Source organism: Peromyscus leucopus, chromosome 18 (assembly GCF_004664715.2).
Source record: "Peromyscus leucopus breed LL Stock chromosome 18, UCI_PerLeu_2.1, whole genome shotgun sequence".
In the NCBI taxonomy this organism is placed as follows: domain Eukaryota; kingdom Metazoa; phylum Chordata; class Mammalia; order Rodentia; family Cricetidae; genus Peromyscus; species Peromyscus leucopus.
In genome coordinates this window covers 3,413,250-3,430,123 of record NC_051078.1, presented here as the reverse complement: position 1 = coordinate 3,430,123, position 16,874 = coordinate 3,413,250, and the positions used below count along the sequence as shown (strand labels likewise).

General features: G+C 49.9%; 1 protein-coding gene, 1 non-coding gene and 1 pseudogene across 3 annotated transcripts in view; 2 read left to right on the top strand and 1 right to left on the bottom strand.

Moving 5' to 3' along the window:
- Os9 (OS9 endoplasmic reticulum lectin) overlaps window positions 1-16,874 on the bottom strand; it is a 33,179-nt gene continuing 16,305 nt past the window's right edge. The window contains exons 6-15 of one of the 2 annotated variants that reach the window (XM_028886278.2): window positions 4,633-4,843; window positions 4,424-4,525; window positions 4,156-4,253; window positions 3,921-3,975; window positions 2,995-3,083; window positions 2,523-2,786; window positions 2,138-2,327; window positions 1,126-1,290; window positions 869-981; window positions 1-735 (exon numbers count right to left, since the gene is read on the bottom strand). In XM_028886278.2, coding sequence (XP_028742111.1) covers window positions 610-735; window positions 869-981; window positions 1,126-1,290; window positions 2,138-2,327; window positions 2,523-2,786; window positions 2,995-3,083; window positions 3,921-3,975; window positions 4,156-4,253; window positions 4,424-4,525; window positions 4,633-4,843 — 1,413 coding nt within the window. In that variant the 3' untranslated portion in view covers window positions 1-609. The remainder of the gene's footprint in view (window positions 736-868; window positions 982-1,125; window positions 1,291-2,137; window positions 2,328-2,522; window positions 2,787-2,994; window positions 3,084-3,920; window positions 3,976-4,155; window positions 4,254-4,423; window positions 4,526-4,632; window positions 4,844-16,874) is intronic. The other variant, XM_028886279.2, reaches the window with a different exon arrangement.
- Window positions 5,537-5,640, top strand: LOC114704832. Its single transcript, XR_003736318.1, has one exon. It is a non-coding gene; the product is annotated as a U6 spliceosomal RNA (small nuclear RNA).
- LOC114704812 lies at window positions 13,402-13,895 on the top strand (annotated as a pseudogene).

Sequence of the window (16,874 nt, the reverse complement as noted above, 5' to 3'; positions counted from 1 at the left end):
TGGTGGTCCAGTTCTTTATTTAGAAACCTGAAGAACATGGTGGGTGGCTCCACATCCAGCCCTTTTTGCTGGGATTGTGTGTGTGAGGTGAGACGTAAGGTCTATTCCCTCAGTGACAGAGGTAAGGGCTCCTGACTCAGAAGCACAGATATCGGGACAGGGAGGAGGGGGGAATCCAGGGGAGGGGGGTGCGAGCAGCTCTCATCAGCAACAGGGCATCGAGGTAGGGTGGGGTAGCGTGGGGCCTGCTCTCCTGGAGTCTGATCAACTGCTTTTCCCACCATGCCCCCGTCACGAGATCTTACCACATCTCTGGGTAAAATGGGGTAAGAGCTAAGAAGTCGGGGACAGGAAAAGCCGAAGAGGCCAAGGAAGGCATGTTTGGGGCCTGGGGCCCATAGGCCTGGCGAGGCCTTAGGGTGGCTCTCCCTTGTTGGGCCCACACACACCCTCACACCCTCGGGGGCTGGGCCCCTGAAGTCCAGAGCTGGGCTCCAACCGGCCCGTTTGCCTCTGGGGACCCCCACCCCACCCCGAGGTGGGGGAGGAGGAGGAGGCGGAGCCAATCAGGACGATTCTGAAATCCTTGGAAGGCTGGCAGTGCTGGTTTCAGAAGTCCAACTCCTCCAGGTCCCCGGTGTCCTCGCCGCCTGGGGAGCCCCACACGCGGCGGTAGTTGGTCTCCAGCTCTTTCTGCCGCTGGCGCTCTTTATTGGCCTCCTCGGCTCCCTGCACCTGGGACGGGAGGGGGGATGAGCCGGAAGTGCTGCAGGATCTGGGGGGTCCCCACGGCTGGCGTAACCAGACCTTGACCTCAGCAGCACAGTGCGGGGAGCTGGGGGCCCAGGACGTGGGCGGGGTGCCTCACCAAGATGTTGAAGAAGATCTCCTTAAGGTTTTTTGTGTCTTCATCCGTCAGCCAACGCGTATCCTCCTCGCTCCCTTCAGCCCCGGGGCGCACAATTTTGATTTCGATCTTGCCTGGAAAGGTGCAGCATGGGTAGTGAGGAGGGGAAGGCTGGGCGCTTGTTAGAGGGTCCCCTGCCCTCCAGGTCCCCAGCCGGAGGTCACCAGTCCACCTTGACCCAGCCCTTCGGACAGCTGAGCCCCTCCCTCAGGGCCCACCTTCGGCGGCGAGACCCTCCCTCTCCAGCACGTCTGTCACCAGCCCCTCGATCTGTTTCAGCTGTGGGTTTTCCCGGTTCATCTCCAGGACAGTCAGATCCTGATTGGGGCCTCCGGGACGGAGCTTGGTGATTCGGACCCGGACTCTGTGCTCAGGCTCCTCCTCTTAGAGGGGAAGACACAGGGAGACACAAAGCAGAGCTGTGACTCCAGGGTGGAGGGCTGGGGGGGGGGGCGGGGGCTGCCTCTCTAAGCCGTGGGCTGGTGTGGGTAGATGCTCGCTCTCCCAGGAGTGTGATCCAGGGTTAAAAGACACGCCTTGCCCAACAGCAGCCTCCTCACACCATCCTCTCTAGGAAAGCAGTGTTTTGCTCGAAGGAGCAGGTTGGGAAGCCATGGTTTTGCACATGCTGAGACTTGAATCTTTTAGTGTTTACCAAAAGGTGGGATGGGAGGGTTTGAAACTGGAATGCTCTATCTGGAATGCCTTCTCTCTCCACACCAGTAGAATTCCATGAAATGAACATGAGGAGACGCAAGAAGGAATAACTGAAGTGTGTCCGGGCTGGGGGCAGGTGGCTGACGCCAATGGGCTTGCACACTCACACCGAGAGCTGGAGCCTTTCTTGGTGCTACCACACGCCACTGTTTGTCCACCCCCACCATGTTCGCTATGGAAACCCCCACCCTGGCTGCCTCCTGTTCCCCAACCTCCACCGACAGGGAGGTGGTGAAGCGCCCCTTCCTCACGAATGAGCGTTTTCAGCTTCTAGGCTCACGGTCGTTCAGTTACTGCCTGCGTGCCCGGCAGGAAGGCAGGACGCTAGACAGTGGGCACCAGAGCACACCAGAGACCAAGGCAGCCTCTTCTGAAGGAAGACTCTGAGGTGCCCGGGCAGAGAGGACCATGGAGGGAGGACGTTAACCCTGAGAGCAGGGCTCCCAGAGGTGGGAGGCACGGAGAGTTGTGCCCCCTGGAACCAGGACTCAGTGTCCCATGGACGGCCCTCACCTGTAGGGGGCGGTGACGGGGGAGGCTTCTGAGGGACAGCTCTCTTTTTCTTGTGCTTCTGCACCAGATCTGGGCTCTGGTTTTCCTGCAGCCTCTTGATGAGTTTGTCGAGAGTGGACGTCAGAGCCAGTATCGCCTGCTCCCGTTCCGACTCCTTCCTCAACCCGTCTGGGTCCAGTTCCTTCTCTGTCTGGAAGGCCCAAAGAAGGTGCCAGTTAGTGGTCTGGGGACGGGGATTAGGGGCACACTCTGCAGGGGAGTCCTTTCTGTCATTCACCCCCCCTTTTAGTTGAAGGAACAGCCACCACCTTGGGAGGTCCTGCCCCGTACCACAGATACAGGCCTCTGTGGCAGCCGCAGGAGTGAGCGAGAGAGAGCCGCTCACCTCCTGGATGATGTTTTCTAGTTCTCGCTCCATGCCAGCCTTAACCTCTGAGCGGAGCCGCTCTCGGTCTGAGGGAAGTAGCATCCCTTCCAGCTCCTTCTCGAACTCTCCTAATAACTGCCGCTCCTCTTCCTCCTCCTCTTCCTCCTCCTCGTCTTCCACCGCAGCCTGAGGTTCATCCGCCTTTTCCTTCAGCTCTGCTTCCCTCTGAGGAGTCTCCGCGGCGTCATCTCCAGGCTGCTCCTGGGCTGTGCTTGGCTTCCCCTGGGTCAGGGGTGGGGAGGAGATGGAAAGTTTGGAGGCTTCAGTGGTAACAGGTGCGTGTGGCACAACTCCACAGTGGCAGAACATGGTAGTGGCGGCCACAGGGATGCCAGCCCTGCTGGGCCCAGTCTGTCCCGGGGAAAGCTATCTCTTCCAATGCTCCCGGGCGGGAGGCAGGTCCCACCCGCCGCCGTGAGCAGGTCCTTACCTTCTTCGCTCCGCCTTTCAGTTCCTCTATCAATCGAATCAAGTCTGCAGGGCTCCGAATGACTTTGACCTGCACATTGTTCTGAAAATCTGAGACGGGAGAGAGAGGAGCTATGGGGCCTTTTGCATTTTAGGTCCTCTCTTGAGGCCTGAGGACAGGCACCACAGGCAGCGACCACCGTCTCCGCCTCAGGGAGGGGCTGGCCGCTGAGAGAAGGCCAACAAACCCCTCAGGTGGCTCATGGCAGCCGCATGAATGCCAAAGCACAGAGTCCCCTCCTTCTCCATGAACACCTGAATCTTTTTTTTTTTTTTTTTTTGCAAAACTCTATTTTTTAGGACCATAGAGGAGATTCAGGGCTAAGGGCTCCTTTTTAGTGGATCCTGCTTTCTTTTTTATTTGTTTGTTTTTTGAGACAGGGTTTCTCTGTGTAGTTTTGGTGCCTGTCCTGGATCTCGCTCTGTAGACCAGGCTGGCCTCGAACTCACAGAGATCCGCCTGGCTCTGCCTCCCGAGTGCTGGGATTAAAGGTGTGCGCCACCACCCTGCTTTCTACGATACTCGGCGTCTTCTCAGTTCTAGGCGCTCTACTGTGAAGTACAGATCCATTTCCATTCACCCTCCCAACTCTCTGGGGCAAACTGACATTACATGACACAGCCTGTGAGTGCAGAGTGAGTGAGCAGTGGGGCCCCAGTGCCCTTTGACCTCTGTACATGGTCTTCCTGCTGCTGCTCAGGAAGAGGCTGACGCAGCCAAAGTGAGCTCACGGGGCAGGGGGATGGCTAAGTGGTAGAGCATCAGTGTGCAAGAGTCTGGGCTCAGTTCTGGGCACCATGAGAAACAGAGAGAGGGAGGGATGTTGACCTCTGAGTGTTTAATGTCACTCTACCCCACCTAAGGACTAGAGGAGACAGTTGACTGACCATTAGGAGGGTTGGGAGCTGGATCTGCTGCAGCCTCAGGGTTCAGGTCCTGCTCCTGATGAGGAGAAAGGGCAGACTCAGGCATGAAGACTTGCTTATACCCTCCATGCTCCTCAAGCAATGTCCTTTCGTCCCTAGACACAGAGGTCGCCTCGTAGACCTCAGCTCGAGGGACCCTACCCCTCCCAAAGCCTGAGTCCAGGCTCCTCAGAGGTGGCTGGGAGGCCCTCCTCACCCCTGCCCGTGCCTCCTCTCCTCCGGCAGCCTGTTCCTCTGGCTCGTGTAGCGTCTTCCAGAACTCTGACTCCTTATCTTCCTTGGTTGGGCTGGCATCTGGGGCATAGAGAACAGAGGGGATGTAAGAAAAGGGAGAGAGGAGGAGGAGGAGGAACACTCCCTCTTTGGGTGCCAATGGGTTGGAGTCTACCCACAACTGTCAGCAGAAAGATCGGGGAAGGAAGGTGGGCGTGGCCAGTTCCTGGGAGGTCAAAAGCACACCCTACCTTCTTTCTTTGGGGGTACTCTAGCAGACTTGGTCTCACTCCACACTTGGTGATCTGTGTCTTGAGCTTCGTCTGTCATTTTCTCTTCCCGCTGCTTGGACTCTACCAGAAAAAAGTGTGCAAACAGAATAGGGGTCCGTTCCAACTCTGCGCCCGCCTGCCCCCATCCCCGTCTCTCCCAGGCTTTCCTCACGCCTGTGTGCACTTACCAGCTTGCTTCTGGAGGTAGGCCATGTACTCATCAGGCTGCAGGGCCGGGTGACAAAGAATGGCCTGTGGAGCAGCACTGGCTGGCGGCCGGAGGAGAGGGTGGGGGCAGAGCCGAGAAGTCCGAACGGTCAGGACGTAGGAGCAGGACAAGGGCTCGTCTACGCGATCGATGTAGTCCCCAGATAAACCCGCGCCCTCATCACACAGGAACTGCGGCAGGACAGGAGGGAGAGTCAGTCGTAAAAACCACCAGGCGACCTTCGGTTCCCGGAGCAGCTACCTTCCGCTAAGCGGTTCTTACGCCAGACACTGGGCATGTGACATGCTACACAGATTCGATTATTTGGTTGTCACAAAGACCCAGGAAGAGAGGCATTAGCATGCTAGGCAGTGGCACACCTTTAATCCCAGCACTCAGGAGGCAGAGGCAGGTTGATCTGAGTTCGAGGCCAGCCTGGGCTACAGAGCAAGTTCAGGACATCCAGGGCTACACAGAGAAACCCTGTCTCAAAAAACAAACAAAACAAAACAACAGTGAAAGGCATTAGCACCCCAGCTTTGTGGCCCAAGACATGAAAACTTATCAAATGATGCAATTAAGACATTTGCTCAGGTGACCAGCTGGTAAGAGGCGAAAAATGGAAGAGAAATTAGGCAACTTGACTGCAGACAGGCAATCAATCTCCATGTCTCTTCCTTGCCTTGTACAAACATGGCGTGTGGGGGCTGGCGAGAGGCTTGGTGGGTCAAGGTGTCTGCAGTCAAGCCCAACGATTTGAGTTTGATCCCCAGGGTCCCACACAGCAGAGGGAGAACCAGCTCCTACAGACTGTCCTCTGACACCCGAGTATGAGCTGAGGCACGGACTCGCACTCACATAATAGTAAATTAAAAAAAAAAGTGGGGCTCAGCTCAGCAGCATACACACTAAGACTGAAAGGATGCAGAGATTAGCACGGCCCCTGAGCAAGGACGATACGCAGATTCATGAAGTGTTCCCCATTTTTTTAAGTGTGTTTAAACATGGTAGAGCAAACCTATAATCCCATCACTCGGGAAACTAATGCTGGACAATTGCTATGAACTCAAGGCCAGCCTGGGCTACAATCCACCAAGTGAGCTCAGAGACAGGAACTATGTATGTGAGCTGGCTGCTGTGACCACAGCCCCGGGGAGGCTGAAGCAGGAGATTCTAAGGTTCAGGGCCAGCCTGGGCTACAGTGCAAGATCTTGTCACAAAAAGGAAAAAGAGAAGGGAAGAAAGAACATTTACACTTTAGTAATAAAAGATAAATAATCCAGTTTGAACATGTTAAAAGAGTTAAACAGACATTGCTTCAGGGAAGAGAAATCATCAACAAACAGACAAAAACACACTGTCAAGGAAGTGCCGATCAAAACCACAAGGAGATGCCACTCCACACTCACTACAAGGGCTCTGGTAAGGAGGTGACGCCAAGCCCTGGCCAGGATACAGAAATCGAAAATCTCATGAGCACTGGTGGGATTGGAAAATGGTTAAACCTCGGAAGGTTAAACAGGGATGCATGTAGTTCCTGGGACAGCACCGGCCGGCAAGCACAGGACCGACGTTCAGTCCTGAGCAGGGAGAGAAAGTCCCAACACTTAGACACCGTCAGAGCTGGGTGGTGGCGCACACCTTTAATCCCAGCACTTGGGAGGCAGAGACAGGTGGATCTCTGTGAGTTCGAGGCCAGCCTGGTCTACAGAAGGAGTTCCAGGACAGTTTCAAGAATACACACAAATAAACCCTGTCTCAAAAAAAAAAAAAAAAAAAAAAAAAACAAAAAAAAAAAACAACCAAACCAAAACAAAGACACTTTCAGACTAATTAAAAAAAAAAGATGAACAATATACTGCTCAAAGAACACATTTAAAACATAAAAACAGGAGGCTGGGTGGGGGCGTGTGGGTGAAAGATGAAAAATAAAATAACAGTAACTCAAAGCAGTTACTGTACTGTATCAATATCATACAGACAAAACACAGAATGTCACTCTAGAACACAAGCCTGTGGGGATGAAATTAATTTTAACATCCAAATTCTATATCTTGCCATTACCTGTCTCTCACAACTTACTGTGTGAATTATTATCTGTTCTTTACTGAAATATCACTAGCAACTAGCAAAGTCCATGGCATAGGGGATTTCATAAATATTAGTGAACTAGATGAATAAAGAGCCCATAGATCAGAGACTAATTAAAAATGATAAACAAATTGATACAGCAGGAGACAATCAATATGGACACAAAAGATCGGAAGAACACATCTGAAAATCATGACCTAGAATAGTAGGCAGCATGACCACGTGTCCTCTGTGTGCGTGTCCAGACACTGATGTATGTATACTGGACCACAGAACCAGACTCCGCATGGCCACGTGTGTCCTCTACATGCGTGTCCAGACACCAATGTATGTATACTGGACCACAGAACCAGACTCTGCATGACCACGTGTCCTCTGTGTGCGTGTCCAGACACTGATGTATGTATACTGGACCACAGAACCAGACTCCGCATGGCCACGTGTGTCCTCTACATGCGTGTCCAGACACCGATGTATGTATACTGGACCACAGAACCAGACTCCGCATGACCACGTGTGTCCTCTACATGCGTGTCCAGACACTGATGTATGTATACTGGACCACAGAACCAGACTCCGCATGACCACGTGTGTCCTCTACATGCGTGTCCAGACACTGATGTATGTATACTGGACCACAGAACCAGACTCCGCATGACCACGTGTGTCCTCTACATGCGTGTCCAGACACCGATGTATGTATACTGGACCACAGAGCCAGACTCAACACACCTAAGAGGACTCAAAATTAAACGGTGCACTTTTCTGACTGCAAGGTATTAAACAAAAAATCGATAAAAGATAAGCCACACCTGTAATCCCAGAGCTTAGGAAGTGGCAAGAGGGTCAGGACGTCAAGGATAGTTTGGGCTACAGGAGAAGTGTCTGAAAAAGCTCTCCACATCCCCCAAAACAGATAAATCGTGAACCTAGACATTGGAAGAAGAACCTTCTGGCAGAGCTGGGCATAACTCGGAGGTAGGATTTGGCCCTGGTTTGATTCTTAGTACAAGAAAGGAAGGCTGGTGGGTGTGTGCGCGCGTGTGTGCGTGCGCGCTCGCGCACACACACACACGCGCAGGAAAGAAGGGGAGAGAAGCCTCTTTTGGAAGGCATTAAAAACGGTGGTGTAGTGGGCCATGGTGGCGTGCGCCTTCAATCCTAGCACTCAAAAAGGCAGAGGCAGGAGAACCTCTGTGAGTTTGAGGCCAGCCTGGTCTATGTAGTAAGTTCCAGGCCTGCCAGAGCTACACAGTGAGACCCTGTTTCAAAAATAAGTAAATAAGTAATCAAAAAATTAAATAAGTCAGATCATACTTAAGTAGTTATAGGGAACACACATATGAAACAGTCTTTTGTCATGACAAAGGCTGGGGACAAACAATTTCATCTAGCACAGTAACGGAGGCGAGACAGTGGACCCATGTGCCCTGGGGTATTTACTACATAACTGCAAACTCATGGGAGCACTGGATACATTGCGTGGAAAGAGCTGTAAGGAAGAGTCAGGTGTGGGCTCACACAGCTGCGACTCCATCAGGACGGGGACGGGGACGGGGACGGGGACGGGGGTCCAGAACTCAAAGCCAGCCTGACTCAAAAGACAAGCCAAGCAACCGACAAGTATCCTGAACAAAGCACATCAGAACAAAGGACGAGGGGTTTCCTCACTGACCCGTGTGGGCAGAGGAAGGGGGAAGGAAAGAATCTTCACAACTAAAGAGGAGGAGGAGGATGGAAAGGGTTCCCACGGCGCGGGAGCAGAATGGGGTCTGAGCAGGTGTGAACAGCTCAGCAGTGCTGCCCAGGTGTGAGAATGTGAGTTCGAATCCCCCGAAGCCACCAAAAACCTGCAACCGGCTAGAGCGGCTGCTCAGAACTACACAGAGAGGCCGACGTGACCCAGGAGGGACGGCGGGATGAGCGACGACAGAAGTCAACATGGTTACCCTGGCACCTGACCTGCGGGGTGGAGGTCAGAGGGTCAGGAGTTAAGGCCATCTTCTCCTACACAGTGAGTTTAAGGAGGGCTAGAGCAACACGAGATCTTGTCTCAAAAACCAAACTAAAACAAAACAGAAGAATATAATTAACAACTGTACATTAACAAATCCGAAAAATCTAATGAAATGGAAAAATATCAAAAAACGTATCAGTAAAACTGGCAGCCAGTCGGTGGTGGAGCACACCTTTAATCCCAGCACACAGGAGGCAGAGAGAGGCAGCCAGATCTCTGTGAGTTTGAGGCCAGCCTGGGCTACAGAGTGAGTTCCAAGAACGGCGCCAAAGCTACACAGATAAATTCTGTCTCAAAAAACCAAACCAAACCAAACAAACAAACAAAAAAAACTAGCCCAAGTTGAAGTAGAAAATTTAAATATTCCTAGAACTAGTAAAGAAAACGAATCAGGAACTAAGTGTGGTGGCATACACATGTAATCCCAGGACTCAGAAGGATGAGGCAGGAGGACAATAGTGAGCTCAAGGCCAGCCTGGGCTGCATATCTAGACCCTATATATATAAAAAAAAAAAAAAAAAAAAAAAGAAAGAAAGAAAGAAAAAGAAAAAAAGAAACCGAATCAAGGGCTGGAGGCATTACTCAGAAGTAAAGCACTTGCTTCGTCTGCAAGCATGCGTGCTCAGGACCAGGGTTCAATCCCAGCCCGGGGTGGGGGTGGGAACCCAACCCAGTAGTTCAAAGTCTCCCAACAAAGGAAACCTCAGACAAAGAACACAACACAAACATCATTAGTCTCATCAGGAGACAGATCTCTGTGAGTTTGAGGCTAGCCTGGTCTACACTGCAAGCCGCAGACCAGCTAGCACTGTATAGTGAAACTCAATTTCAAAACAAAACACAAAGCAACAAAATCCTCGGTCAAGACTTTACAGATTAATTCTAGAAAACATTCAAAGAGTAAAAAATTCAAATCATACATGGTCTTGAGAGTATAGAAAAAGTGAGAGTATTTGAGTTTATTAAAAAAATTTATTTAGCTGGGCACTGGTGGCGCACACCTTTAATCCCAGCACTCGGGAGGCAGAGGCAGGTGGATCTCTGTGAGTTCGAGGCCAGCCTGGGCTACCAAGTGAGTTCCAGGAAAGGCACAAAGCTACACAGAGAAACCCTGTCTCGAAAAAACAAAAAAAAAAAAATTATTTAATGGAGAGATGGCTCAGAGGTTAAGAGCACTGGCTGCTCTTCCAGAGGTCCTGAGTTCAATTCCCAGCAACCACATGGTGGCTCACAACCATCTATAATGAGATCTGGTGCCCTCTTCTGGTGTGCAGACATAAATACAAACAGAACACTGTATACATAATAAATAAATAAATCTTAAAAAAATTCATTTAAAAAAATTTTAATTTTTTTACTGTGTGTGTGCATGATGTTGTATGCATGTGGGTGTGTGTGTGGAGGGCAGAGGGCAAAGACTATGAGAGTTGATTTTCTCCTTTGTCATGTCTTGGGGACTGAACCCAGCCTGTCAGGTTTGGCAACAAGAACTTTTTTTTTTTAATTTTTTTTTATTAAATTTTCTATTCATTTTACATACCAACCACAGATCACCCTCTCCTCCCTCCTCCTGACCCCCAACCTCTCCCCACAACCCACCTCTCATTCCCACCTCCTCCAAGGCAAGGTCTCCCATGGTACAGAGCCTGGAACATTCGGGTGAGGCAGGTCCAAGCCCCTCCTCCCATAGGCACTGGACACTGAACCATCTCACAGCCCTGACCTTTCTTTCTTTCTTTTTTTTTTTTTTAACTTTTCTGAAGTTAGCATAATTTTATCAACAGAATGGTAGAGGGACACCTGGAAACTTACTTGGAGGTCACCAGGAAGGACTACTACAGGTCAGAATTGCTCCTGAGCAAACCCACAAAAGTCCTGAAGAGACAGATCAATGGGTAAAGCATTTGCCATACAAGGGTGAGCACCTCAAATGGAAATCCCCAAAACCCACACAAAGCTCCTACAGCAAGATGGGAGGTGGAGGTCCCTGGAAGCCTGTGAGCCAGCTAGGCTGACATGCAAAGCATCAGTCAAAGGTAGCCTGTTATGGAACAGAATTTTAACTAGACAAAGATGTGTTACATTTGTTTCTGCTACCTTTGTTAATGATGTAAAGATGTGATACATTTGTTTATGCCGCCTTTGTTAAGGTCGGAAACATGTGTTACATTTGTTTATGTAAAGGTGTGATACATTTGTTTAAGCTACCTTTGTTAAGGACATAAAGATGTGATACATTTGTTTATGTAAAGATGTGATACATTTGTTTATGCTGCCTTTGTTAAGGACATAAAGATGTGATACATTTGTTCCACCTTGCCTGCCTAAGGCACCTGATAGGTCTAATAAAGAGCTGAACGGCCAATAGCTAGACAGGAGAGGGATAGGCATGGTTGGCAGGCAGACAGGATAAATAGGAAGAGACCAACGGAGAAAGAGGGACACGCCAGAGGCCAGAAGCCAAGCAGGAAAGCAAGGAAAGCAAGACATACAGAATGAAAGAAAGGTTAAAAAGTCCCCAGGCAAAATGTGATGAAGAGAAACAGGGTAATTTAAGTTATAAGAGCTAGCAAGAAATAAGAGCTACAATAAGGCTGAGCATTCAATACTAAGAAGTCTCCAAGTCATGATCTGGGAGCTGGGTGATGGCTCAAAAGAAATCCTGTTACAATGCCCTATTTCAAACAAGATAAAAGATGAGGACCAAGACCTGAACTTGCCCTCTGACCTCCACACACACCCCATGGCAAGTGCACATCCACATTCGATTAACAAACTGAGATGCATGTCCGTCATCACAGCCTTTGGAAGGCTGAGGTTGGTTCAAGGCCAGTATCCCCTATATATATTGAGATTCTGGAATGTGGGGACAATGCATGACCAAATTGACTGTCTCAAGAATGAAAGGTTAGGGCTGGAGAGATGGCTCAGAGGTTAAGAGCGCTGGCTGCTCTTCCAGAGGTCCTGAGTTCAATTCCCAGCAACCACATGGTGGCTCACGACCATCTGTAGTGAGATCTGGTGCTCTCTTCTGGCCTGCAGGGACACATGCAGACAGAACACTGTATTCTGATAAATCTTTAAAAAAATAAAAGAATGAAAGGTTGGTTCGATATTGGAAACCTATAAATCACGTAAGTTCAAACTAAAATAGCCTTAAAACATTAGGAAGGAGGGATTACCATGACCAAATCTGATACGGTGTGGGAATTTTCCCCTTGGGATAATGTGTGGCTAACTTGGCATGAAATTAGAAATGTGAACGATATGAGCGGAGCTTTGTTTTGAGATGGTAACTTAGACTAGGGATGTGGGCCAGTGACTGGCCTGGCATGGGTATGATCTCCCACACTGCATGACATCTCATTATGCTTCCCAGGCTGGCCTTGAACTCCGAGGCTCAGTGATCTTCCCGCCTCAGCCTTCCAAATAGTGAAGCTACAAGTGACCAGTCACTGCGCCCAGTACTGGTGAGAATACCCAAGTGAGTAACCAGAGAAACCACACTTCAAACACAAACATCCTCTAAAAAGCAACCGTGTGTTGGTACACACTTACAGTCCCAGCACATGAGAGGTAGGAGGAAGATTAGGAGTTCAAGGTCATGTCTGGCTTTATAACAAGTTCAAGACCAGCCTAAGCTACATGAGATCCTATGCTAAAAACCGCAAAGAACCAGTAGCCATTGCATGGGGTCATCCTGGAAGCCTGGGTGCCCAGGGCATCCACTGTGTCTCGGGTCTCACACTGAAGTGAGTGTGCCTGTCCGCTTAACCTAAAACTCAAGCTTGTGCTGTGTGGTGTGGCCTTGGGTTCTTTAGTGAGGCCTCAGTGTGCAAGCCTGGACTCGGGTCGCACAAGGAGGTTCCCTGCTGGGCTAGCCTGGTAATTCACCAAACGGCAAACACAAAGGGAACGAGGAGAGGCACCCACTACAGGTCCTCCAGACTTTTTAAGAACACACAGAGTTGGTTTTGGGCCACATATATGTGAACCTACAGGAAGGGTCGTAGAGACACAAAGGAAACAAGCACTGTTCAGCAAGGAACACTCCATACAGGTCCCCACGGCAAACCTGGGTCTACCATGTCACCCAGCATGCTGTTGGTGTTGTAAACAACAAGACAGACGAGCTTTTTGCCAAGACTATGAACCTGCAGATTGAGCACGTGAAATGTAATAGGCAGCTTCCTGAACTGGAAGGAAGAAGAAAAAAAAGGCCAAAGAGTAAGACACCTGGGTTCCACAGCAGCGCCCAAAGCAGCTCCTGGACTGACAGGAAGTGGCCAGTTCCTTGTCACTGTGGCTCACTGCGGGGAACAAACAACCCATATTGTAAACAAAGGGAAGCAAAAGACCATGGTCAACCCCACACAGATACCCAAAGTCTCAACAGAAAAAGCCATTCATGCCGCAAATAACTTAGAAGAGAACATCGATCTTGATCTTGCCGCGTCTCTGATCCCAGCACTGGAGGCCACGGTGACACAGTGAGATCCTGTCTCAGAGAAACAAAAACAAACAACAGCCTCTCAAACCAAGGCAAAGACATCAAAAGCAAAACACTCGTGTTTAGACAGACACTAAGAACCGAGTTCCGAAGCAAGGTAGAAATGGTACTGAAAATGCTTTTCGACAAGATGGCGCCAAAAGTGAGGAAGGAAGCCCCTGCCAAAGCCAAAGCCAAGGCCTTGAAAGTGAAGAAGGCGGTGTTGAAAGACGTCCACAGCCACAAAAAGAAGATCTGCACGTCACCCACCTTCTGGCGGCCCAAGACCCTGCGGCTCTGGAGGCAGCCCAGATGCCCTCGAAAGAGCACACCCAGGAAAATTGAGCTTGGCCTCTATGCATGCCATCACCAGATTCCCCTGACCACCGAGTCATCCATGAAGAAGAGAGAAGACAACACACTTGTGCTCATTGTGGGTGTCAAGGCCAACAAGCACCAATCGAACGGACTGTGGGGAAACTCTGTGACACTGATGTGGCTCAAGTCACCACCCTCATCAGGCCTGATGGAGAGAAGAAGGCATATGTTCGGGTGACTCCTGATCATGACGTTGCCAACAAAATTGGGATCATCTAAACTGAGTCCAGCTGGCTAATTCTAAATATACTTTTTTACCATAAAAAATTAAAAAAAGAAATAAAAAGAAATTATACTGAAAATGTACATACTAGGCATTGAAACTGGAGGATGCAGCCAAACAGTATTCTGACCAAAATGAATAGCTTTAAGTGCACAATTAGGAAAGAAGAGCCTGGAAATTAGTGAGGGACACATTCTGCTCAGGAAGTTACAGGTGACCCGGAAGTCAAAGCCACAGATTCAGTCCTCAGGACCACGGTGGGGAAAAGTTACAAAGCTAACAAGATGGTCTCTGACACACACACACACACACACACACACACACACACACACACACACACACCAGTCACCAGGAAAACGGGCAAAGAAGAAAGGTGTAAAGGAGGCGGGTGGTGGTGGCGCACGTCTTTAACCCAGCACTCGAGGCAGAGGCAGACTATGAATCTCTGGGTTCGAGGCCAGCCTGGTCTACAGAGTGAATTCCAGGGCAGCCAGAGCCACACAGAAAGACAAAAAACAAAGTGTAAAGGGGATACAAGACTCTTGTTTGCTTGTTTTGAGATGTAGCCCTGGCTGTCCTGGAACTTCTAATTTAAACCACTGATCTTCTTGCCTCTGCTAAGTGACTCAGACAAGAGACTCTTTTTGTTTTGTTTTGTTTTGTTCTGTTTTGTTTTTCGAGACAGGGTTTCTCTGTGTTGTTTTGGTGCCTGTCCTGGAACTTGCTCTGTAGACCAGGCTGGCCTTGAACTCACAGAGATCCACCTGGCTCTGCCTCCCGAGTGCTGGGATTAAAGGCTTGCGCCCCCACCGCCCGGCTGACGAGAGACTCTTAAAGACAAGTAAGCTTACAAATCTTTTCTTAGGAGAAAAGCAAAATGAAACCATTCTAAGAAAGAATTCTTTATCTGATGCATAGTCAATGATTAGCCAAACTCCAAAAGTTTAAAAATACAGCAGGCTGGCAGCAGGGCTGTGTAGACAGACCCTGGCATTCTTACTCGCCGAGGAGAGCAGTGCTCCTAAGTAGGGTAATTTGGCAGCACATATCCAAACCACACAAGTCTCCTTCCAGGAATACAATCTGCATCCACTCTATAGGTACAAGAAGACTGCTCACTGCAGCAGCCCCAGGTTAATAACAGGTGGAGGACAACCCACAAATCCACCCATAGGGAACCATTTAGTTAAATGATGATGCAGACGCATAACAGAAAAACAGTGTGTGGAGGGAGTCGCAGATACATGCCTAGACGCACAGTTTAAAATATGGCTGGAGAGATGGCTCAGTGGTTAAGAGCACTGGCTGCTCTTCCGGAGGATCATTTCGAACCCAGCATCCACATGGCACCTCACAACCATCTGTAACTCCCGGTCCAGGGGACCTGACCCTCTTTAAGCCTCTGTGGGCACTGCACACATGTGGCGCACAGACACACACACAAAACACCCATACGCATAAAATAAAAATAAAGCCGGGCGATGGTGGCATGTGCCTTTAATCCCAGCACTTGGGAGGCAGAGGCGGGCAGATCTCTGTGAGTTCGAGGCCAGCCTGGTCTACAAAGTGAGTTCCAGGACAGCCAGTGCTATACAAAGAAACCCTGTCTCAAAAGAATAAAAAATAAAAATAAAATAAAATCTTTAAAAAAAAAAACAACTCATAAAATAAGCAAAAAATATCCTGGGCCCAGCAGTAAAGAGCACTTACTACTCCAGGCTGTCTCCGTGGGCATCTGCACACACGCGTGCATGTACACACATAAATAAATTTTTTAAAAAAGGAAGTAAAAAATTATCCCCATGGGTTTTGTTGCACATTTGTTGAAGGAAGGGGGCCGCTTTACAGAATTCCACTCTTTAAGAATATCTATCTAACAAACTGTTCCAGGGAATCAAAGGCATGGGGCGGGGTCACTCAGACCCGGGAAGAGGCTTCTACAGGAGAACTGGACCAGTCAACCTAGAACAGCAGCAAAGCAGCAAGAGAGAGATGGGGGGGGACAGAGAGAGGGAGGGAGAGAGAAAGGGAGGAGGGAGAGAGGGAGGGAGGAGAGAGAGAGAGGAGAGAGGAAGGGAGGGAGGGAAGAGAGGGAGGGAGAGGGGGAGGGAGGGAGAGAGGGAGGGAGGAGAGAGGGAGGGAGGGAGGAGGGAGAGAGGGGAGAGGGAGGGAGGGAGGGAGGGAGGGAGGGAGAGAGGGAGGGAGAGAGGGAGAGAGGGGAGAGGGAGGGAGGGAGGGAGGGAGGGAGGGAGAGAGGGAGGAGAGAGGGAGAGAGGGAGAGAGGGAGGGAGGGAGAGGGAGGGAGGAGGGAGGGAGAGAGGAGGTCTCCCTCAAGAAGGTGGACAAGCTCCAGCTCCCAAAGCCGTCCTCTGACCCCCACATGCATGCATACTCTAGATCAATCAGTTAATTCATTTTTAAAAATCAGGTGTGCTCCTCAAAAGAGTTTCTGAAGTTAACATACATGGATGCCAAAACAAGGACAATACAAAAAAAAGAAAACTAAAGACCAATTTACTCATGAAAACTACACAAAAGTCAATTAAAATACACCATGCCATCAGACGGAATCGTCTGCCGGGTGAGGTGGGGCCAGCGAGAGGGCACGTGATCCAGGCCGACCACCTGAGTTCACTCCCGGGGGGTCCACAGTAGCAGGAGTTGTCCTCTCATCTCCACATGTGGCACACACACATATGTACGCACACACAATAAATAAAATGTAGAGCCGGGCGGTGGTGGCGCACGCCTTTAATCCCAGCACTCGGGAAGCAGAGGCAGGTGGATCTCTGTGAGTTCGAGGCCGGCCTGGTCTACAGAGCGAGATCCAGGACAGCCAGGGCTGCACAGAGAAACCCTGTCTTAAAAAAAAAAAAAAAAAAAAAATGTAGTTTAAAAAAAAACAGTGAAAAGACGACCCTCAGAATAGGATCTGTCAAGAGGTTAATATCCGAATATACAAGGAACTCACACAACAACAGCCAAAACCAGACGACTTGGTTAAAAATGAGCAACAAATCTAG